This window comes from Barbatula barbatula, assembly GCF_947034865.1.
Source record: "Barbatula barbatula genome assembly, chromosome: 12".
NCBI classification, from domain to species: Eukaryota; Metazoa; Chordata; class Actinopteri; order Cypriniformes; family Nemacheilidae; genus Barbatula; species Barbatula barbatula.
Window position 1 is genome coordinate 2,444,466 of NC_136775.1, and position 25,010 is coordinate 2,469,475.

Below are 25,010 nucleotides of genomic sequence, written 5' to 3' on the forward strand. Positions count from 1 at the left end.
GAGCTGATGCATGATGGTTTAAATCAGAGATAAAGAAGCTTAACGTGTCATATATCCAGACACGTGTCCCTGAAAATTCGGAATGTGTCACATGTGCATTAGTCAAACGTCAGATGGCTGACAAGAAAATAAGAAAAGTCTACTGGTCTTAACTAATGAAACAGTGTCTTTTTTCAAGCTGAAGTTACGTAATTAACCTTCGGTTTATGAGAGTTTACGAACAAATATGTTTCTTTATGTAAGAACCTGGCTTGTCTGATTATTCTAGCAATCGAACAGGGAATGAATGGGTCTAATTAATGCGTTTCACAATTTTATTTTTGTAACGGAAGACAATCATTGTTACGTGCACCGCCTCCTCATATTGTGAAATTGTATGTTTTATTATTCATTTCATGTGGGTTCTGTTTATTTTCAAGTATCAAACTTTTTCCTATGATTGGTTATTTATGTTAATTGTTCTTTGCTGGTTTTACCTTATAGTATATACTATATACTTAATGTTATTTTTATTGTATTGGTAAATGGTTTGTTCCCCTTCCACCCTGTTTTTTCTCATGAAGAATCAACAAAGTAACAATTTCATTACATCTTTTTGACAATAAAGATCTTAAATCACATACTTATAAAACAATTGCATTTGGTATAAAAGTTCACTCAATTTGAATGCAATTAACTGAAAATAAATAGAAATGTACCGGATCATTTCGATTTTGATAATTTTTCAAACATTTCTACATTTTCACAACAAAATCCACGAGATTCGTATGTGCGTATCTGATACTTTCAGTAACACTCCACAAATTTGTACACAATAAATGGAAAACATTGACCGAATTCAAGTCCTCTTTAATGCACTCTCGTAGATTTTCGATTTAATTAGGATTTTGCCATTTTGTTACCTGCACATGTTTATTATTCATTATATTCATAATTTTTTGATGAACACAGACTTGGCAGCGGTCTTACAAGCAAGCAGCTGAAGTCAGTGATGCATAAAGAGTAATGTTTTTCCTCGCCGTTTCATTATTACATCTGTATGTTCTCTACAGAGCTACAGAGCAGTTCATGTGGGAATCCAGGAGTTCCTGCTAAAGGGATTCTGAACGGGACAAGCTTCAATGTAGGAGACAGAATCCGCTACCACTGTGTCTCTGGCTACACCCTGGACGGCCACGCGCAGCTCACCTGTGTCACCAGCACATCTAATGTAGCCATGTGGGATTTTCCAGTTCCCATCTGTAGAGGTAAGAACACGAGAATTACGCATGAAACTCCACTTCGAGGTTATTTTGGGAAATAATGCCCTGTTGTTGTAGTTGTGGTGTGTCAAGGGATACAACGGCTTCGAAATGAATACCAGTTAAAAATGTCTTTTTAAGGAAAATATCACATGGAATGACATCAGATGATGGCAAAGTTTTTCCAGACCTAGCTTTGCTTTCGTAGACGGTTTTCCAATAAGTCGAGCTGAGCGATATTGCTAAAATTATTGTAATATTTTTCAGCCTTTCGGCGATGCACATCTCAAATATTTATGTATTTTCTTACCTAAAATTGTGTCTCTTTCCCTCTTTTTTTTGTAATTCTTTGTAATTTTTTTTATATTTATTGCTAAGCCCATTTGTAGTCCAGGTTAGATGATGTACAGTCGCTGACAGACAAAAATGTAAAGATAATTTTAAAATTATTTACTGTGTTTAGATCAAAATGATTTATTACAATTTATTTTTGTTTTATACTGTGAACTACTAACAATATTCCTCCCAAAGTTCGAATAGTAAAAATATGATTTATATTTGCATTTATTTGCAGAAAGTAAAAACCTGAGAAACAGGTCAAAACAACAGAAAAGATCATAAATACAGCAAAGAAAACAAGTTCATCATCACTTTTAAGCAATACAACAGTCATATGACCTACTACATGTATTTTAGAAAAGGTCCAAATGTTTTTTATGTTATAACCTGGATTTTTATCACAGTTTGTCTCGTCATGCTGTCGGTCTTTCACGTTGCTGTTGGGTGACTGTCACTCCTGAGGTTTGATTTAGTTGAAATCCATCAGACATCGGACAAGAAATGACCACAATGAAAAATTGGAATGGCCCTTAGTTTTTTCCCCCGGCTTTATGTGTGAAAGTATCCAAATATTTGACTCATCGTTCTGAACAGCGAATCTATTTTTTCGTCATTTTAAACCCGACAAACCTATCTGTGTGTAATATTCTGCTTGCGTTATCTTTCCCGAAGCCACTTGGTTCCATATTTTGTTATCTAATGCAATGACATGCAGCCATTAGTGAGAGTGGCTTATTGGTGCTGTTTTTATGATATGGCACACAGAAAATGCATCCATTACCTGACGGATATCATCGAAATAGCTGTCGTGAAGTATCACTCCTGTCTCTCTGACAGCACTAGACTGTGTAAACAGTCGACACGAGAGTCCCCGGACATATTCTTTGTTTAGCCGATCAGAGGCGCATCTGCCCGTCAATCATTCTGCAAGGTTACAGAGTATGCCCATAAATGGAAAACAGGAAGCTGAGAGAGTTTGTCATTGTGTATGTAGTTGGTAGACATGTTGATACGGTTTGGCGTTTTATTTTGTGCGGGTGGATGCATGTGTTTTTGGAAGGCGGGGTTTGAAAGGGGCGGAGACATGACGAGGTCTAACCAATGTTTAATAAAAAGCCTGCGTCGCTTACAGCACCTGCAAGTAGTAGATTTATTAAAGTAGTGTCGCTCTTATACATGCCCGTGTCGTATTTTTCTGTTTTATTGAATTTCAAAAGAGCTTTGTTTTGAAAAGTTCTTCCTTTGTCTTTTTCGGGATTGCATTAAATAGGGTGATTCATGAATTGAATCTGTGTTGTTCTTTTGCATTGGTCTTTTTGGCACGGCACAATTGATGTCGAGTCAAAGGCGTTCCGCTGGGAAATGCCTCTTTCTATCAGATATACGGTTAATAATTGAGGTGTTGCTTTAATTATCAGTAGCAGGATCTTAGACGTGCGACCTGCTCGTGTGCTTTGCGTTTTACATTTTAAAATGAAAATAAAATACGCTTAATTTCCAGGACATCTCAAGCATGAACGCGACTAGGGCTTTTATCTTGTGCTTAATGGCTAAGTACATATCAATTAAAAATAGTTTTTCGGTGCAACAAAGCCTCATTTGGAGCCGTGTTTCATGTAGTAATGTTGTTTGATGTGTTACAGACTCTCCTGTTGGTTTTTGATTTGCTTTTCCATTGGGCTGAATGAAAGCTGATACTAAATTTAGGACTTATCGTTTATTAACATTTTAAAAGAGGATTTGTTTTAAGAAAGAAAACTGTCAGCTCATTTATTTGAATAAACTCTAATGTTGCTTTCACTAGTAAGTGCAATTGTTCAGTTTCAAAACCACTACTGGAGATGTTTCTCCCAAAACTGCTTGAAATAAATAATATTGATGAAGTAAACACAGAAACAAAGGAGACCGTAATTGTTAAAATACATGAAGAGTTGAGGAATAAAATGATTGGAGACTTGAATATAGCGAAATAATCTATGAGATCACAAAAACAATTGAGATGCAAGATAATTCATGTAGGGTTTTCTTTGTTGGGTTGTCCTGGCCAAATTCTAAAGCAGTTTTGCTTGTTTCCTTCACAAAGAGGGCACTGCGGGTTGCTTTCTTGGTAGAACGTTTCAAATGACTTACAAAGTGCCAATTGAATTAAGAGACAGCTGTGGAAGATAGTCATTGAGCAAAAGCTTTTGAAGGTCATCAAGCTTTTTCCATCCATCCATCCATCTATCCAATTTTTGATCTTGCTTTTTTTGCATTGCAAATGGAATGAAAATACAGAAAGTGTGTTTGCGTGGGTCTACTTTACTGTATTTTGGTTAACTATTTGTATGCCAAAATGAGCAAATCCTGTCCTCATTTGTAAAAATATGGTATTTCTTTAAAGTAAAATATGTTTCTGTTAGGGTTAAAATGTGTGTGTGTCTGGCCTTGTTTATATACCCTGAATGCACACCAACACGTGGGGACTCGTATCACTGTTGGGACCAAAATTGAGGTCCCCATGGGCAAAAAAGCGGATAAATAATACAGAAAAAGTCTAGTTTTCTATGATCTTAAGGGTTAAGTGTGTGTGAATGCGTGCGTGCATATATTAATTTAATATAAATACATAAAAATGACTTTCTCATGAATGATATACATATCAAATAGATTAAAAAGCAGGTAAAGGTTTTAGGTATGCCAGCCATGACCAGCTGGTTAGTTTGCTGTGTTTTAGGCACGTGTCAGCTGGTCAGACTGGGAAACCAGCTGGTCGACTAGGTAAACACCAGCTTTGCCAGACTGGGACACCAGTGACCCACCTTAGGCTTATGATTCAGTAGCTTTCTGCAGTACGATTCAATTTTGCATCACATGCACACGTGAAAGTGAGGATCCAGTCCAACCCTGATTATTATGTTAATGGTGTCTGACAGTCTTTTCAGATGTTTAATTAATGTTTTATCAAATAGAACATGTGGAAATTGGTCAGGCGTTTTGTATGACTCATGCAGAGGGGATTCTGGAAAACTAACGCCAGCTTAGCCTCTTCATCTCAGTGAGTGAAACTTCCAGCACCGCAGCCAAACCAGTCAAACCGATGAGATGAATCAATATTTGCGCGATTTCTGACCTCAGGCCTTGTAGCGCAAGTGTTTTTTAATCTTCAGGCGAGGGAAATTCATCCACTTTGATGGCGATATCTAAGCCTGGAGGTTTGCCCCTTCTCCCCACCCCCTCTGGATGTGGTTAAAGCAAACTATATTGGGGAGGAATGATGCTGGGATGAGAGCGGGCTCTTGTGCTCCGGACGGCTTCTTTGTGTGTATGCCAGCTGGGAGGAAAAGCTGCGACAAATGCGGCTCTCAGCAAACCAGAACGTTTTAAGATTATTAACTTTTGCATTTTAGAAAAGGCTTGTTTCTCGCTCAAACACCGGGAGATTGGCTAGGGTTATGACCCAAATCGCGGTGAAACACCGTGCATCTTCTGCCCGGTTCTTTGGTCGTCCTGAGAATGAAGCCGGACCCTCAGAACGGGCAGATGGTCTTTTGATCTCATGTCCTCTGAGAACCTGCCCATTCTCTTGATGCAGGATCTCATCCAAGAGTCCTCAGCAGTCTTGTATCACCTCCTCTTTCTTCCACACCCGTGCAGCAGATATCTCAGAATCCAGATGGAACCAAACACGCACACTCTCAAAAGCGTTGAGTTCTTGCCGCGCAAGCAGTTTTCTGTCACTTGTCAGATTGTCCGACAACTGTGTTGTCTGTCCACATAAACTTTAGGAAGAGGACTTTTGAATGGCCCCTAAACATTTCCAGACAGCTTATTCCAAAACCCCACAAGAACGTGTCAAGATGTTTGCCTCGCCGTGAGAGTTTAGCGTCTCGTGTGGCAAAGTGAACTTATCTCTCTTCACCTCCTTGCTCGTTTAGCGGCTAATTCCAGAATTGACTACATCAAAAACATTTTCACGGAGTAGCTGTTTGTCTCAGAGCGGCGTTCCAACCGCGAATATTACAATTTCAAAGGATCCTCAGGACCCACAGGCTGCCAATCGGAGTGCCTTATATCGCTTATTGCTCCCTGAACTCTTTGTAAGTCGCTTTGGATAAAAGCGTCTGCTAAATGACTAAATGTAAACGCCTGTACTAAAACTCACAAGGCTGATGGAGAATCCGAGAATATCTCAGGATATTTTTTATTAAAACTATAATAAAACACAACTGCATCATTTGCTATGAAGAATGGTTTGGGTTCAAGTGAGCCCCATTGCATTTTTTCTTGGCAATTATAAAAATCATTATATTATATTGTGATATTACTTGTTTTATTGTACTTAAAGGAGATTTGTCAAGGTGATTTTCTACGTAATAATATTGAGTATGTGTGCGTTAAAAAGAAAGGTCACCCCAAAATTAAAAAGCTGTCATTTACACAATCATGTCATTTTAAACCTTTCTTTCTTCTGCAGAACACAAGAGAAGATATTTTGAAGAACATTGGCCCCATTGATTGTATGAACACAAAACCACTGAGACATTTCTCAAAATATCTTCTTTTGTGTACCGCAGAAGAAATAGTCGTACACAGGTTGTGGACGATGGTAAATAAATGTATAATTTTTTAGTATTTATTTATTTAATTTACTATCCCTTTAAGTGTAATGTTTGCATACAATGTAATGTGATGTGTGTAAAGTTTGTTTATCGGGATGTCAAATGATTCATCGCGATCTAGAATAAAGGTTTGTGTTTACACAATATATATATGTGTAATGTGCATATTCGTTTTGTATTTACAAACAAATGTATACGTTTTAAGGAAATATTTTTCAATAATTGAAACTATATATATATATATATATATATATATATATATATATATATATATATAAATGTTTAATAAGTTTTATATTTTTCTTAAAGATATGCATGCATGTTTTTATAAGCACACAATTAATATGCACAGTAAACAGACAGTTATTATGTAAACACAAACTTTTATTCTGGATGAATACTTATTAATCTTTTGAAAGTTTCTTAGAAAATATCTGTCGGCTCGTGAACACAGACAAATGAGAAATATTTCATGCCTTCCTTTATACTGTACGTTTCCATCAGCACACAGAATGTGCGCAAACTAAACTGTACAGTCAATTAAAACACAATTGGGAACAGTGCAAATTCTCTTCAGCTTCTTGAATTTCTTGAAGACGTGAAACCGCACCGGTAATCACCGCATCGTGATGCAATGCATGTAAATACAATCATTCTGACATGACTTCATTCGGACGTGTAATTCACACATGTCCTCCCGTCTCACAGCTGTTGTTTTCCACCGTTGCGTTTTCAATCTCGCCCCACATCAGAAACCGCCGTCCATTGACCATTTCCACCAAAGCTATTCATCCCCCGCAGTTACAAGATGCCTCATTTGGGGAAGATAAAGTGTCTGGCGACAGAGAATCTCATATATTGTGATTATTGATTTCATTGTGGTGTTGTGTGAAAGTATGACACAGGTGTTTGATTTAGCGCCGGTTTGGGTCTCCGAGCCTCTGCGTGCAGCTGTGGCACATTCGTTCAACTTCATTGTTCCTTTACGTCGAACCTCGTGCGTGAACTCTGCGTTTTGCTAATAATAATGATAATTACCTGTGACACTATTATTTGTAGATTAGGTTTGCATAATTGAGAGCGGGACAGAAAATGGCAGGCATCAGGGATTTAAACACCCGAGTTTTAATTGCCTACCGAGAAATGGCTTTGTTTAAAGTCAACGTATTAGAAAGCCATTGTGCTTTTTGCAATGTGATATACTTCCGAGTGAACAGGATGTTTAAAGAGAAAATATGTAGACTGTGTCACTGTCTTTGGAATAAATGTATAGTAATACAAGCGGAAAGTCGATGTGAAATCCTGAATATCATTTTTTTCTTATTGATCATTGCGCTTTAAACAAAAATACATCATAGGGAACTCGGAAATATCTCTCTCTCACTCCAACAAAAAACAACAAACACACAGTATGACGTTACCTGTGTCTTAAGAGCCCGTGTGGTGCAGGTCCGGACCCTCTCGAGGCTGAAACTCATTCCTTATTTCCTCTTTGCATGAGCTGTCGAGAGAGTCCTGTGATAAAGCACGTGTTTGCCCAAAATAGCTTTTTAGGCCAGAATTGCAGACGCATAAGGTAATTTGCAGCTTTGGGGACATAATTTGCCAGCAGACATTCATAGATATATAAAGCTGAGGCGTTCAGATGCTTTACTAGTGAGTGTTTGGCTTTGAAACGTCTCCAATCTGCCGGACAGAGGGAGGGCACTGAAGAAGATCTGCTACATAACCATTTCACGTTTTAGATTTAATGTCATTTACAAATCAGGAAAACATACAGGTTATGAATCCAAGCAGGTGAAAGTGTAGCGGATACGTTTTGCTCCTGAATTCACACAGCATTGTGCCTCGTAAACCCATGTGAAAAAACCTCCCATGATTCTCAGAGGCAATACATCAAGTGCACCTGGGGACCTCGTATACCCCCGGGTCAGGCATTCGTTATTATGAAATATAGCATGTTCGAATGAAAAAATGACACGGAAGTAACATAACGCAAACAAAACATAATGTAACGAAAAAAATTTTCTTTGGATTAAATGAATAATTCATTTGCGGATCGGTTAATACGACTACGATGTGCGCCGACATGCAGCCCGTTACAAAAGTCTCGGGAATTGTTTATTTGTGATTTTATTCTGATCACGCACACGTTGGTATTGAAAATAAATATTTGATTTTAATAAGCTGTTTTGTATATTGCACATTTAAAATGATGGCAAATCATTTAAAACCAATGACAACAATGTGGACATACAGTATTTAAGTCTGATCTATATAGTGCCATTTACAATTGTCGATTGTTAAAATAAACAGACATTAAATATACATTAAGGAATAATAGTAACAATATAGAAATAGGGAAGGAGAAAATACAGCAACAATTAGGTTACACATCAAATACACAAAATGCACAACGTTCATTCTTCGTTGTATTGCATTTGTGCCCCCAAAAAAACCTCCTGTCTTTGTTTTGAAATAATATGAATATGAAAAAAAGAAATAGCATCCAGTGCATCGATATTATTACATAATAGGAAAAATGACAACGGTAGTCAAAAGTGCCCCAGAACTGTTTGCTTATCTACATTCTTCAAAATATCTTCTTTTGTGTCCAACAAAACAAAGCAATTTATAAAGCCATTTTTTCTGTGTTCATTAGATACAAAAAAGAGAAAATGACTCGAGGCCGAGTAAATAAAGACTTTATTTTTGGGCGGACTGTCCCTTTAAGTCGGTGCCATGCCATGAAAATCAAGCCATCCTTTCACATTAAAAGTCATTAATGAAGGGCATTTTGTTGAAGTGTTTGAATCAGACACACTCTTGTTGTTCTACATGTAGTTAATTGAATTAATTTACTGACTCTTTGTCTGTTTCAAGGCTCGGGCTTCTTAATTACCTTCTCGTTCATTATTTGTGTTTTGCTTACATAACCTGTACATAACTCATTACACTAATAGTCCTCTTCTGCACAACATAACCAGTGATTACTCCCAGAAACCTCAAGTACAACATACTTCATCATTTTTGTGCTTTGTCTGTGGATTCAGAGGATTCTTCACCCTCGCAATCTGAAGTCTGAATCTTAATGCTGTATGACAAGTTCTGCTCTCAACATCTCTTGACATTAAAGGTGCCGTTAACTTGTTTTATTGTATTTAGTTTTTGGAATAGTAAGCAGAAAATGTCCATAACACCTGACAGATGTCAATGAAATGAGTGTCTTGAGAAATTCAACCTGTCTCTGTGAGAGCCAGACACTCTGTAAACAGCAGAAACGGAGTCGGGGGAACAGCCCGCGATGTTTTAGACAGTTAGAAATCATTTTGTGCAAGAGAGTTTGCTGACAATCATTGGACCGAGGGGTGGGGTCTCATTCAGTGGCAAGCCAAGAGGAAGTTGCAAAAAGTTATTTTCAGTATTTTTGTCTTGTTTGCCAGTAAAAATGTGATGTATTTACTTGAGGAGAAAAATGTCATCGAGATTTATTGTCACCGGTGTCAGATATTCTTTTGTAAGGTTTAAGGGACGTTCCTTTGAGGATCTGTTGACAGAAATGCGTGCATCAATTCGACAAATTTAGAATGAGCTATTTCTATCTACATATAATCCGTCGTGTTGTTTCTTCAGTTGCCCTTAATGGACAAACTGCTCTACAGAGCGCGTTTCGTAAATACCTTATCTCATTCGGCGAAAACGTGACAACATCTTAGTTTTGTGTCAGCCGGCGTAGTGCTTGGAAAGATAGGGTGTGCGGTGGAGTGAGCCGTTGGTTGCAATTCACAACTTCACCGCTAGATGCTGCTGAATTTCATACTCTGAACCTTGAACGTTTCCATTTCCATTGTCGAGATTACAGAATTATTCTGATCTCTTCGACAACCAAGGACTTGATGTAATGATACTTCAAAGTATTTTGATTTGATTTAACTTATAAATCATTTCTTACTGGTAGTCAGTGTTGGGTGTAACTAGTTACTAAGTAATTAGCTACTGTGATTAAATTACATTTCCCTTGAAAAAGTAAAGTAAGGGATTACACTTATTTTAGACACTGCTGGTAATGTTGTGGTCAAGACCGACACCAGAGACTGTTGACACCAAGACAAGATTCAGACTTAGGGATTGTGACCAGAACAACTAAATACTTATCAAATTAATCAGAGCGCCATCACCATTAAAGTCATGATAACATATTAAAATAGCGATGATGAATTTCATTGCTGCAGTTCATTTCAATGTGCATTTGTATTCATTTTGTTGACACGTTTTACTCAATTCCCCATTTATTTCTGAGCTGGTACGACAGTGTCTGCTAGGCTGAAGGCTGAGACCTTCAACAACAGCAAAAAAAGGTATAGATCAAATTCAGTCTCGAGTATGGCTAGACAAAAATACTGAATCTAGTTCAAGTCAGGATTTTAACAAACACCGGAGCGCAAACACGGGCGATATCCAACCCAAAGGTCGATGTGCCGATGATATTGTCCGTAATGTGGTTGCAGATGTGCACAGGGGTGCATCTGTATGCATCATGTCTTGTTTGCTTACTGAATGCTGCGTATTGCACTTTGCTAAGCACAGCAAATAAAGCGAGAAAAGAGCAAGTTAAGCGGATGTAGGAGGCTGAACACGAAAGTGACCTCACTTTAACTTTTGGACCTAGCGAAGCAAAACCATTAACTTCTGCAGGCCATACTTTCAAAGAAATGAGAAAAAGAGACCCTCGTGATTAAAAACATATTCCACGCTTCTGGACATATTCATTTTTTTGAATTTGATTCAAAAACTGCATTTAATCTCACCGTCTCAAGGGATCTTCCTTACTTTCCTGGCGCATAGTACTCTTGGTGGGCTTTTCTTGGCTGGACGACGCTGTGATACACAAAGTCAGAAAACAAAGTCATGTTTACAAGGTGCCTGGTTGCTATAATGAGGGTGTTAAAGGAAAAAATGATGTTTGCCAAAGTTTACTAGGATAGTGAAATCAATTCTTGTCAATATACTCTGAGTTTTGTTTGAGGCACTTGGCTAGATGTCCGTGAGCGGAAATGCTTTGATTCTTGAGTTCTGTAACACTGGCACTCGGAAAAACAGGCAGAGATCCAAGAGCAGCAAATATTTATTTCTAGAAAATAAACAAAACAACAATAGAAGACACGAAACCCAGAAGAGAACGGAACAATACAAACGTACAAACAAGAACTGACAAAGGACACAAGGCCTTAAACACAAGGGAGTAACCAATGTAACCAGACACGGGTGAGATCAATGAAGAACGGGAAAGGGAACATGAAACATAACTTCAAAATAAAAGACCAGAGGGAAGGACAGGCAGAAATGTAAATCGTTGTATGTCTTTTAAATATTCAACACTTACTATTTTAGGACAGACTATTATTATTTATTTTTCTGTAAACACAGCTCATTCCTTAGAAACGGTATCACAGAATTTCTTATCTCTTTTAAACCTTGGTATACCTTGAAACTGATATTCGGCCCATGCCTAGATATTTCCCACCACAAACGCGGACATAACGTCTGGATTTAATAACGTGAACATGATTTAGTAGCATTAAAACATTGCAAGTATTTGTAAACATTAAAAGAGCATCGTTCCATGAATTATTTCCGCTTTGAAAGTGGGCACAATCGAATTTAACGGAAATATCGTACTTACGAGTTAAACGCAGATGAACGTCGCTTCCAAATCCAAAACACCTGGAGTTTTGTGTCTAGTTAACAGTGTTTTGGTCAGAAAACAGCAATAGAATTCGACATTTAAAGTTGATTTGTAAATCAATTTTGTAAAAAAAATCTGGCAACCCCTGAACTTGAGGCTCGAGCCCACCCAGTATTGCTATGTTCGCGAATCAATCAGGCTATTTTTAGACACATTTCAGCGTCTTTCAGTAGACCGTCTCTGATAAAAACGTTCTAACAACATAAACACAAAATATGTAAACTAGAACGGCTTTATTACCCGTTCGGGTGTAATAAAATATAATATGAGCATAGAGAGAACGAGAGAAGCACCTGAAACATCGACGCAGGTTGGGATATAAATATGAAGTAATGGCATCACATGTACCTGTATATTAATTCCCTTACTCTCGTTCATTGATTCTTTTGTATTTCTTTATTCATTTTGCGGACGCTTCTATCGAAAGTATCTAACATGTTGCCTTGAGAGCCAACCATGAGCACATACAAAGCTAGGTTGACAGGAATCGAATTTAACAACATAGTGGGGGTATCCCTAGTTTCCCTAGTTTCTTCTTAAATAATGTTAATACATTGAAATGCCCATTTTTTTGTCCAACAGCTGAAGACACCTGTGGAGGAACCTTCCGTGGCTCCAGTGGAAGCATCTCCAGTCCAGACTTTCAGAAGGACTATCAGAGCAGTGGTGAATGCACTTGGACCATCCTCGCCGATCCTGGAGACACCATCTCACTGGTGTTCACAGAGTTTCAGATGGACAGCAAGCTGGACTCTTTGGAAGTCGAGGGATCGGATCCACCAACGATATGGTGAGCATGGAAGGGATGGTACTTGACATAATTGCATAACTGTCTGTTGCCCATGGCAACCCATTCATTGCACTTTTCGACTGGTTTTATGTCTGGTTTAACGAAAGTCGTTTAAGCGAGTTGAGAAATTATTTTGACATCGATTTGACATTGGAGATCAAGCGGCGACACGACCCAGGAACAAATAGTGTTGTGACGCAATTGTCCTTGAGTCATTTTAAAGATTTATTTATTAATATTATTGTCCTTTATTTATCTATCTTTAATTGGGGTTTTGCGTTAGAAGGGTTTTGAGGATGTGTTTTCTAGTCTGGTTTGACTTTGTACGGACAAAGTCCATTTACGGAAGTCGTGCCCCTCTGTCCTATCTACCTGAATGGGGGAAGGCAGATATTTCTAAAATCACTGGCAAATATCACAATTAAACAGCATATTTCCGATCAATAATTAAACATGACATGAACTGCATCATAACGTTGGTTTGCTAAGCTTAAACTGTGCTAAAATCACCTTGTTTGAGATCGCCTCATTTACTGCGTATAGGCTGGCAAGCGCCTTCTTTATTGATTGACGATTGGCTCGTTTTACCGAAGGGCGGGACTCCCTTCGCTAGAGCGGCCATATTGAGCGTTGCATTCCTCGCCCCGGCAGTGGCACATCTTGTTAATACTAATATATATGGTACAGATGACTGCATGATGGCTTGTTCAGTTGTATTTTGTCTGTATTTAATGTGGATTTTCCCCGGATTTCTACGACCCGTAACCCTTGTGTTGTGAGATTTCATCTTAAATCAATATCTGTTTTTAGAAGCCAAATAACCAAGCTATTGTTCAGTCAGCCCTGTGTGTAAGTTTATTTTTCTCACACAAGGGTGTGTTAGTCAGAGAACTGTGTGTTTTAGGTCCTTTCTTTAAAAAACATCATTTAAAATTAATGAATGCCCTGATAAGTTGGTGAGATTCTTAATTTCACAGTGTGGAAATGGTTTTCGGATGACTATTCAAACGAAGAGAATGTGTGATTTCTGTGTTCGATTGTCCAAAGAAACTACTCAAAAGGTGCAAAAACTTCCATCAGTGCTCTGAAATGACTTTGTGAGGTTGTGAGAATGGAACCAAATGCAAAACATGTCTGTGGCTTGATTCAATACCGCCGGCACGACTCTGCAAATCCGGTGATTTCAGTTTTGTAGTCTCAGGCGCTGCTGAGTATTAAAACTAACACTCTCGACTGTGCTCAACTGTTGAACTTGGAATGACAGTCAAACACACTTAACTTGTGAGCTGCCTACCTAGTCGGCATTTTTAGGTTACGTCGAGTCAGTTTGGAAAGGTCGAAAGCATAATGAATCGCCCTGTCGCAATTGGCCAAATTCAAAGGCAAACCCAGTTCCCCAATTCCCACGAAGTGAGAAAATGTTCATTTTTAGATATGCTTGTAATCAGTTCAATAGTTAAATTATATTGGATGCATATTAAGGTATTGTATTGTTAACATACAATGTGCTCTTTGTGTGAGAAATGCTAGTTTGCTGCCCATGTAGAGTATTTTCGAGTGAGGTTTCAGTTCAAATGATTTCTGTGAAGACAGTTCTCTATGTAGGCAACTAGCTAGGGTCTTTGAATGCATACTAAGGGTATCAAACTTACACCAGGAACACGATTGTGCGTGCACTATTCTGGAATGGCGTTGACCTTGCTTGTTGCTTGCTCCGTTGATTCGGTTAAGCCATTTCTGTAAGCGACATGACAAACGAAGCCAAGTTTCGCTCGGCCAGAATGAACTTCTCCGTAATATTGTGCAAACAAACAAATCAATGGTTTCGCTGGAATGACCTTTATAGAAGTCTGCAATCTTTTCTGTGTATGTTAGAAAGGGCAAAAACAACGTCTTGTAAGTTACAAATCACTCCGAGAAAGGTGCAAACCCAAGTGATTTCTCACGCTCTGATGATGTCGGGGCTGCCTGTAGTCGAAAAGGAAATTTCCCATTTTGGAGTTTCGGTTGGAACACGCAACGCAACTTATATCAGACACCTGGGGCCACAATTTCCAAGTGTTTTCGGGTCAGCGTCGTGTTTTGGATGAGCGCTGATTGTGAGACTTTGCATTTTCATGCTTGGGTGTTGGGTGGCAAATGGAGTGCTTTGTGAGGAATAGGAACCGTTTAAAGGGTTAGTTCACCAATTTCTTTTCATAATTTACACATCCTGATGTTGTTTCAAATCTGTATAAAGTTCATTGTTCTGTTCAAAGCAAAAGAAGATATTTAGAATGATTTAAGAAACCAATCCGTTGACTACCATAGTAGTTTCGCTTCCTACTATTAAAGCCAATGGTGCCCCAAAACTGTTTGATTAAAAACATTTTTCCAAACACCTTCTTCAGTGTTCAGTGCAATAATAAAATGTATACAGGTTTGAAACAAGTTGAGTGTGAGTCAATAATGACAGAATGTACATTTTTGGGTGATCTGTTTCTTTAAATGCATAGTTCACCTATAAAAATACCAGCACAAGACTCATGTCAAATGTATTCAAGTATGGAGTATTGTGCAGTATGAGCATTTTTAAATCATACAAATGAAACTAAGCGGCATGGAAGTTGTGTGTTCGGCAGAGGAAAGTCACACATTTTGGGGTGAACCGTCCCTTTAAACCCAATCGCTCTTATGCGTTTCCTAATATTTCCGCGCAAGTCGCCGCGAGAGAAACAGCCAAATGGTGTCTTTTGTAACGGTTAACTCCTCCGAGGTTTTACACGCTGGCGATGATTGCAGCCGCCCTCTGCATACAAGATTTGTCTCACTTCCCTGCACCACATTGCCGAAAAATAAATAATGAATCGCACACACACGCAGATTATGTTGCATGGTGAGAGAGGTTGAAAGCAGCCGGTGGCAGGCATGTCGTCGTTATTTTGTGATGGTTTCTTTGTGAGAACATTACTGTTTTTTTTTTTCGCCGCTCAGATATGAAGCACGGCTGAAATCGGTTATTTGATTTTTAAGGGGCTTTAAAAAATGAGCCGCTTGCCAGATTTTCTTAAGCACCAGCAGAGGTTGAAGCTTTGCTCTATGATCACATTGATTGGTTTGGCAACAGTGTCACTGGAGTTGTACTCTTGATTTCTGTGGCGTTTCTGAAGACAAACATCATTTGTGTCGCCGCTCATGTATACGGATTTGATCAAACGGTCAAGAAACGTCCTTTCATCCATCTCCAATATATCCAGTCATAAACGAGTTTATCTATCTGTTTATCCATCCATCTGTTTTTCCATTCATTCAACTGTCTGTCTTTTAGTTTAACTGTGTGTCTGCCCATCTGTTCTTCTATTAATCCACAGTTCAATCTGTCCATCTCTCTATTTTTCCATTCATCCGTCCATCTATCTGTTCATCTATTTCCCAATTCATCTGTATGTCTGTCTGTCTATCCTTTCTTTCGTCTATGCTTCTGTTAATCCAACTATCTATCTATTAGTTTACCTGTCTGTCTGTCTGTCTGTTCATTCATTTGTATTCTTCTGTTCATTCTTCTGTCTGTCTGTCTCTCCATCCGCTTATCTGAATATTGGTGTCCCTGTCTGTCTGTCTGTCTCTTCATCCAGTTATTCTTCCTTTTATACATCAGTCTGTTCATCTGTTGATCAAATTATTCTTCCATTTACCTGTCTGTCTGTTCATATATTATTTCATTTTTACATCTATCCATTTGTTTATTCATCAGTCTATTCTTCTCTTCACCCGTCATAACTGTCTGTCTGTTCATCTATTCATCTATGTATTCCCCATTCATTTGTATGTCTGTTCATCCATCCATCCATCCATCCATCCATCCATCCATCCATCCATCTGTCTGTTCATCTATTCATCTATGTATTCCCCATTCATTTGTATGTCTGTTCATCCATCCATCCATCCATCCATCCATCCATCCATCCATCCATCCATCCATCCATCCATCCATCTGTCTGTTCATCTATTCATCCATCTATTCCTCCATTAATTTGTATGTCTGTTTATTCATCTATCTATCTTTCCATCCTTACTTCACCAGTCTGTCACTTCATATTTTTATTTATCTGTGCTTCTGTTTGTCTGTCTGTCTGTTCACCTGTTCGTCCATTTATTCCTCCATTCATCCGTCTGTCTGTTCATCTATCCATTTATCTTTTCTTCTATTCATCCATCTGTTAGGTTAAATGTGTTGTACTGAACTGCACTGTTTTTGATACAAATGTGATTTTTAATGTAATGTTTATCCACATTTTTTAAAACACACCTGTAAACGCATTATGTAATTAATAGATAAATCTGTCGTTTAGTATATCCGTCCATGCATCCATCCATTCTTTCAATCAAGCATCTATCCATCCATTTGTTTGTCTGTCCGTTTATCTATCCATCAATCACCCACAGCACACCAGCGTACTTGCCACTAGTTTTGCATATGCAAGCACCACTCTTTCAAATCTAATTTCCTCTTCTTGTTTCCACACCTTTATTCCGTTATCCCCCTGAAAGAGAAATACAGCCTCTATACCCTACATGTCATTGCTACCTGATTTATTAGTGACGTTCAATTCAACTCTCTGTGTGTCATTTTGTTGGTGCTGTGGGTTAGTGTACAGTAGACCAGATGTCTTCAGACTCACACACACGCTGTATTAATGCGGCGCTGCACATTATGTCTGTGTAGTGATAATGTTATCAGAGCTCATATGGTGCTTTCTGCGAAATTGGCCGGATTTTCCTGCAGTCGTACAACTGACGGGCCGAGGTCGTCAGACTTTTTAAAATGTACATGTTTTGGGATGGCACATAAAGAAGTAAAGCATCGTTGCCAGAATCCATCCTGTCTGGTTAATGGTGTTTCCTAAGTCAAGCATCACTTTTTGATTTATTAAGTATTAAATGGTAATGTGTAACTTTAGCTCAACGTAACCGATTAGTTTGTGCTGCAGATATGATGCTTTAAATCATGCGGCTTGTTTATAGGATAATATAAGCCAAAATCCTCCATGTCATTCCAAACCTGTATGACTTCCTTTCTTTTCCACAACATAAAAGAAGATATTGTGAAGAACGTTGGTAAGCAAACGCCGGCCCCCGTTGACTTCCATTATATGGACCGATTTCTCAAAACATCTCCATTTTTGTTTTCCACGGTACAAAGAGAACAGGTTTTGAACCACATGAGGGTGTACAAATGATGACAGGTTTTTATTTTTGGGTGAACTATCCTCTTATCTCTTCTTTGGCTCAAAATGAGGTCTGGATACAGGCATCGCCGTGGGTAGATGGAATCAAACCTCAGTTTTTCCAGGGCCGTTTTACAAACGTACAAAATCTCTCGTTTGCCCTTTTCAACATAACAAACCTCAAACACCGTCTGAGACTCAGATATGAGGTGTTGTTCTTCAGAGAGAGGTTTTGCTGGCGGATCTCGCTCGTCTAATTGCAGTTGTGTGTTTTGACTGACAGGTAGCAGGGCAGAGCGGTTTATTTCACCGCTATGAAAGGAGTCGATCTGGAAAGTCTGCGGCGTCTGGAATTGTGGTTAGTCTTGAGACAGTTGAGCGTTGCCGTCACTGTCGATTGGATCAAAGTTACGAGTCCTTGAGTTTTATGCAGATGGAACAACAGTTCTGTAAGAGGCTAACAGCAGATGGCTGTTTTCATGTACATCTCGATAAATGGCACGGTGATTTCTAAAGGTCAGCATGTTAACCCCTCAATGCTTTCTCTTTAAGTACAGCTTTTCAGTGCCTTCGCCCACTTGTGTACAAAGACATATTGTGTCTGTATTGTGTTAATGCCATTAGATGGTAAAAGTGTGTGATTTTCTTTTTCGATTTTCAATGCTATATTTAACAGTATTGCTGTGGTTATATAAATGATATACTGACAGTAAATCAATACTCCAGTCATATATGAGCAGGTGGTTTTGTAGGAGAAACCTGCTTATTGCAGCAAACATTAGGAGATGTTGCGCAACACTTACAGAATCTTCACTGATTGATGCATTATTTATTATGTACTTTTTGGTATATTCAGTCTCTCTCAGCAGATTTGTTTAGCAGCTGTCAGTATTATTTTGCACCGAGGATGCTCAGGAGACTCGTTCTTGGTCACGTTTGGTCAGTATTAGCCTAACTTGTCTACTTATATGCCTGGGAGTAGATAAAATTGACACAAATGATGCAGGAGCGGTACATTTAATGTGGATAGTGTGTCATGGATTATTTAGTCTTGGAAGAATCTGAAGAGAAAATATTGAGTTTATTGTGAAATGGTATATTCGTTTTGGCACATCTAGGTTTGTCGAGATCTTATCTGAAACTGTAAAGACAGATTTCGAGAGGCGGAAGACCCCTAAAAAAAACTTTACGGACTAAAGTTAGCTTCCGGTCGGTGTTAGTTGATTGGTCTGGCTAGTGGCTAATACAATTATTATTTGTATTTTATTTATTTCATTTATATCAATATTAAATTATTTATGTTTTATTGTATTACAATTGTATTAATTAAACAATTACTGTATATAAATTGTATTAAACAATTTGTTAAATGTGTCACATTTTAGTTTTCATGTAACCCAAAATAATGCTGGATATACTTTTAACTTGCTAGCTAATGTAATTTACTTGTTATTTCTTTGACTTGTTATCAGAAGTAATCTACAGGGATTTTATACTTTGTGGAATGTACTGGAAGTTAAGTTTGGGCCAAAAAAGAGCACATGTGCAGTAACATTTGTCTAAAAAATCGCTCATAACGTTGAGCAAAGTTAATAAAAAGGCAAATGTGGCCAATTTTATGCAATTTATTATTCATTTGTTACATGAAATGTAATGTAATCAAACCATTTCTGAGGTTTCTGTCTTTTTTCATTCTATAGTTTATAGGAGCTGCACTTGTCTGATTGGAAAACAACTGCATGGGGCTGATTTCGAGATGGCCACCAGGCGAAGGATTTGCATTTAAAAGACTTTAAAACGTAGTAAAAGTGGTTTGATCGGTCTGCATCTCTCTCGCAGGTTATCTGGAATTAATATTCCTGTGCCCATAGTCAGCAACAAGAACTGGTTACGACTTCATTTCACTACAGACAACAGTCATCGGCATAAAGGATTTAGTGCTCAATATCAAGGTAGGTTTTATATTGATATTGTTCTTAATATTGCATGATTCACATTGTCGTCCTTATAGTAAGTAAGTCACATAATTGTTATATCATAATTTTAAATCAGTAGAAGATTTAATGATGTTTAACTTAAGAAAAAATCTTCATAAAACAAAGAAAAAGGCCCATATATAGTCTTTTTCAAATACAGTAGCACTAAATATTATTTTTTGGTTCTTTGGTAATATATCCTCAACATGTTATTGACAGGTTTTGTGAGTACTTTTATTTTGTAATTATTTTATTACATCAATTAAACAATTGTTTTTATATTTTAGATCCATCTTTATTTTAAAATAAACAACTATATAATATACTTTATTCATTATAACTGTTAAGAAAAGTAAACCATTTTGTTTTTACCTTTTTTTAAGAAACATTATTAGGTTTCAATAGTTATTATAGTCTTGTTTTTAGTTTTATTACGTTTTTAGTCATTTAATTAGCATTATTTTTTTGTTATGTTAATCTTAGTTACATTATTAGCTATTTTGTTGTCATTTATTTGTATGTTACTATATAAGATTGCTTTATCTTTCTATTATTTTATTATTATGATTTTAGTGCTTTTCCTTTAATTTCCATCTTTCATTTAGTTACATTTTTTCCAATAATTTTTAGGCCAATATTTGACTTGATTTCAATAAACAGAAACTTTTTCAGTTTAAATTTTAATATAACTAAAATAACCTTGTTAGGTGTCTCGCACACTGTATATATAACCAGTCCATATTCATCTGTAAGGAGCCTGATTCTATTATATGTATATTTTCTTTTCCTGAGCAGTGAAGCGATCTGGAGATTTCAAATCGAGGGGAGTAAAACTATTACCTGGAAAAGACAACACAAGTAAATTTTCCATAAGTAAGTTTGTCTTTATAATGTAACGCGCACACATACACTCCAGAATGAATGAATGAATGTTTTTATGAAATAAAAGGGCTGGGTGATATGACCAAAATGCTGATTCACAGTAATGTTATATATCACAATAACTTTGTCAGAAATTCGATAGAAAAGTGGGTCACATTCTCGATCAAATCATCATGTGGCGATGCTTCTTTTTTTCTTGTTTTGAGTGCTTCAGTGTTTTCGTGTCTTGACAAATGAAGTGCACTTCATCTCATTTGATTATTTTCTTTTCTCATTTGGAACTTGATTGACTCAAACCCAAATACAAAATGATGCACAACAAATGAACGATGATTCTGGCTTCAGTGCAAAACGGTTGAAATGAAAGTGTTAAAAAAGGCATATAACGGGTTGAGTTATTATCCAGCCCAGACAAGCAGAAACCAGTCAAGTTTAAGATACGCTCTCCGATTCTACACGTGTCACGCACGATTATAGCTGTTATTGATGTTGCTCAAACCGCATCAAAGCTATTTTCTTCTTCTCGCATTTCCATCCCTGTTAATTGATTTAATATTCATTGCATGCTATTCCACCAGCCATGTTGCGTCTACGCCTTCAAAGCCCGTCATTTATAAAACACCAACAATATTTGTGATCCTCCCGCATGCCATTTAGCAAATGGATCAAAGAAAATGAGTGCGTCCATTCAAACCGAAATCAGCATTCTGATTAATGGGGCTTAGCCGAGCCGTGAGTCCCCCTGTCGCCGAAGCCCCCCGGAAAAGAATGTAAAACCCTTCAAGCGCGCGGCTGCACTTCAGAGGGCGCACAGGTGGTTGGATTTCTTTCCAACCCAGTTTTAATTACTCAACTGAGACGGCCATGCAGCCCAACGGCCCATCGGGGAGAGACGGACCTGATGCCGATCGCTATCTATGGAAATGATTTGTACACACGGAGCTCTTTTTTTATGGCTTTGCGTGCCCGCTGTCGTAATGAAGCGGCGAACCCAATGATTCATTTTGCTTCAACAATATTGCACTCCTAACATCTAATTACAACCAGATAGCATTTTTATTAGCCTCTCTTTCACAGTGCCTGCATCACAGATTTGGAAATATGAATAATGGGTGAATTATCGGGACTTAGTCAGGGCTCCTGTACACTGCCAAACGCCTCTTTGTAAATGCTCGCCTTAAATGCTCAGCATTACATCATCTCCTTTTGGTCTTTATCTCGCTCTTACACATATTTATGGACGGGATATTGGGCCAGCTTGTTCCTTTGATTGAGTAAGAAAACTGGAGATCTGTGTGTTATGGAAAGCACGATTACAGATAATGGAGGGCTGGTTTCAGGTTGGCTTAGGTCTCCATATGCTCTCTCTTCTCCTGTAGTGAATGAGGGCATGGTCAAACAGGTCTCCAACTTCTGCCCAGACCCCGGGGAACCGGAGAATGGCAAGCGCCTTGGCGCTGATTTCAGGTATGGCCTCTCGCTGTCTCGTATCTACTATGCTGTACATTTTCAGCCTATGATCGAAATAATCATTTCTCTTATTATAATGAGGTAAATTTAGTGACAATAATTATTTCAATATTTAGTTTCAGGGGTGTTGCAATATACCGTTGTTGACAATAACTGTGATATTAATTACTGTGATTATTGAAATTGGGCTTATACTTCACATACAGTATGGTGATATAAGTCATTCAAGACAGTATCTGGTTGACATTTGAACATTTAATATTTGACGATTGTAAAAATTTTATGCAGCAAGAGTAAAGCCCATCGCGCATCGTGTCCGAAATTTGTGTCCAAAATGTCCCCACATGTCAATCACATTTACACACAGCATCCGATATTTTCGACCGTCATAAAGAAATTGGGACTGGGTTCGATTAGCTGCGTTCTTTCGCATCCGTAGCAAGCATTTTGAGAGGCGTTTTGACGATTAAGTCACACCGTACAAACGAGTGCTAAATATGAAAAAACGCAGATGAAAATATCGGGCTGTATGTGCAAATACCTTAACCGCCGCTCTCCTTTCCACCGTAACTTTGTATTTTGTTGAAGTAGTTTACAATTTTTTCAAGTGTAACATAATTGGTAATAATTTTATAGAGACTTATATTCACAATCTACTTTTCTAGTTTTTAATAATATCATTGTAGCAAGAGACTCTCCAGTAAGTGAGAAAACAACAACACCATTTTTATATCGAACACGTTTTTTTAGGTTAGTGTAAATGCACTCATCAGCTATGAAATATCTTTATTTGTCAGTAGACTGATTTACATTTGTGACCCTGGACCACAAAACCAGTTATAAGTATCACATTTGTAGCAATAGCCAACAATACATTGCACGGGTCAAAATGATCGATTTTTCATTTATGACAAAAAAAGTAAAGATCCTGTTCCATGAAGTTATTTTGTAAATGACCTACCGTGAATATATCAAAACTTTATTTCTGTGAGTGGATGCAGCCAAATCGAAAACAAAAATGGCCGGAAACACGCCCCTTCGCTGCCCCTGCTCTTTGGTCAAGTTTGGTATCTATGAAAAGTTATAATTTCAGCTTTCAGGTTAATCGACTATCCACAACATCATTACAGCGGTAAGCCAATAGAGAGCGTCAAAACAGACCCGTTTCATCTTAGCAACGGCCTGCCACAGCGCCTTTAAAAACCACTTTCATTGCACCCTCAGATTCCAGATATTCAAATAGTTGTATCTCAGCCAAATATTGTCCTAGCCTAATAAACCACACATTAATGGAAAGCTTATTTATTCAGATGACGTGTGAATCTCAATTTTAAGAAATGTAACCGTACGATGCTTTTGTGGTTCAGGGTCACATTTGGTATGAGCAGTTCTGATCGATAATCTAAGTTAGCTTATTATGTCTACCAAACAAAATTGCATCACAACAACTGCAGTCAGGCAAAATGGTGCTGAATATCCTTCTATCACCACTCTAAATAAATCTCACGGTCAGACGGGGTTATTTCCATAACTGTGAAAGTCCTGATTATATTCCTCTATTGCTCTGACACGAGACCGTGTGATCAATCCGTGGGCACGCGTGGGAGAATCCCTTCATTGATTCTTGTGTTTGTTCTCGTCTGAACGATGCAGCATCGGGGCGATGGTTCAGTTCATCTGTGATGGAGACCATGTGCTTCAGGGATCCAAGAGCATCACGTGTCAGAGGGTGGCCGAGGTGTTCGCCGCCTGGAGTGACCACAGACCCGTCTGTAAAGGTCAGACTATCGCATTGAATAAAGCCTATCATCAGATCCGCTGATGTACTGTAATCACTCCATGAAATGGTTTTGGACCATAATTGATGTTGTTTACAGAGCGTATGTGTCCTGAGACCTTGTTTTTAAGCTTTGTGAACACACAAACAAATAAACGAATCATTCAACGAATGAATGAACGAGTGAACACACGCTCACGTCTAAAATCTATATAAAATACACGATCCTCAAAAGAAGAAGTTTGCATAAACGACAAAAAATAGGGTTTATGGTTATACAAGTGCTCTTCATAATTTTGAAAAAAAATGTAATTGACATAGTTTCTCATCTAAGGTGTGCTGCCAATTTTTTTCGTACTGTTGTACAACATAATTGCATAGATTTATGGTATTTCCATGGTACTTCAGTGAATACCGTAGCTCTACCATGGTAAATGTCCAAATTTTACAGTTTTGTAACTCTCAAATGTTTCTGCTTGCTTACATTTTTCTTCATGTTGTTTTGCAGTAAAAACGTGTGGGATGAACCTCTCCGGCCCTTCAGGAACATTCACATCGCCCAACTTCCCCATTCAGTATGAGAGTAACTCTCAGTGTGTTTGGATCATCACTGCCAGTAACCACAATAAGGTATAAAACTTCAACCAAACGCTTTTATTGACTGTATGACTACACCCATAAACAAGCTGAGGACTTGTCGGTTTAATACCGTCCATCAAACCGTCTTTCGTTTCTGAGTCGTGTACCATCATAAGGTTCTGTATATCAATGACAGTAAATCCTCATTGCCGCGTTCAGAACTTAAAGAACCCATATTATGTTCATTGTTTAGTTTGACTATCAAGTTTCTTATTTGGCTTCTGCTCATTTCCATGATTGAATTACTTCTGTATGTATGAGCATTCGCATCACAATGAAAGGAAAATACAAAAGCATAATAGGCGCTCTTAAAACGAATGTTCTGGATGCTTCGGTTTCGTT

At 38.0% G+C, this 25,010-nt stretch overlaps 1 protein-coding gene across 1 annotated transcript in view; it reads left to right on the forward strand.

Annotated features, from left to right (window-relative positions):
* csmd3a (CUB and Sushi multiple domains 3a) overlaps nt 1–25,010 on the forward strand; it is a gene marked incomplete at its 5' end in the record, with an annotated part of 185,252 nt that overhangs the window by 18,832 nt on the left and 141,410 nt on the right. Inside the window, 7 exons of the mRNA XM_079468986.1 lie at nt 1,053–1,247; nt 12,510–12,717; nt 19,764–19,876; nt 20,696–20,773; nt 22,162–22,249; nt 23,906–24,030; nt 24,538–24,659. Coding sequence (XP_079325112.1) covers nt 1,053–1,247; nt 12,510–12,717; nt 19,764–19,876; nt 20,696–20,773; nt 22,162–22,249; nt 23,906–24,030; nt 24,538–24,659 — 929 coding nt within the window. The remainder of the gene's footprint in view (nt 1–1,052; nt 1,248–12,509; nt 12,718–19,763; nt 19,877–20,695; nt 20,774–22,161; nt 22,250–23,905; nt 24,031–24,537; nt 24,660–25,010) is intronic.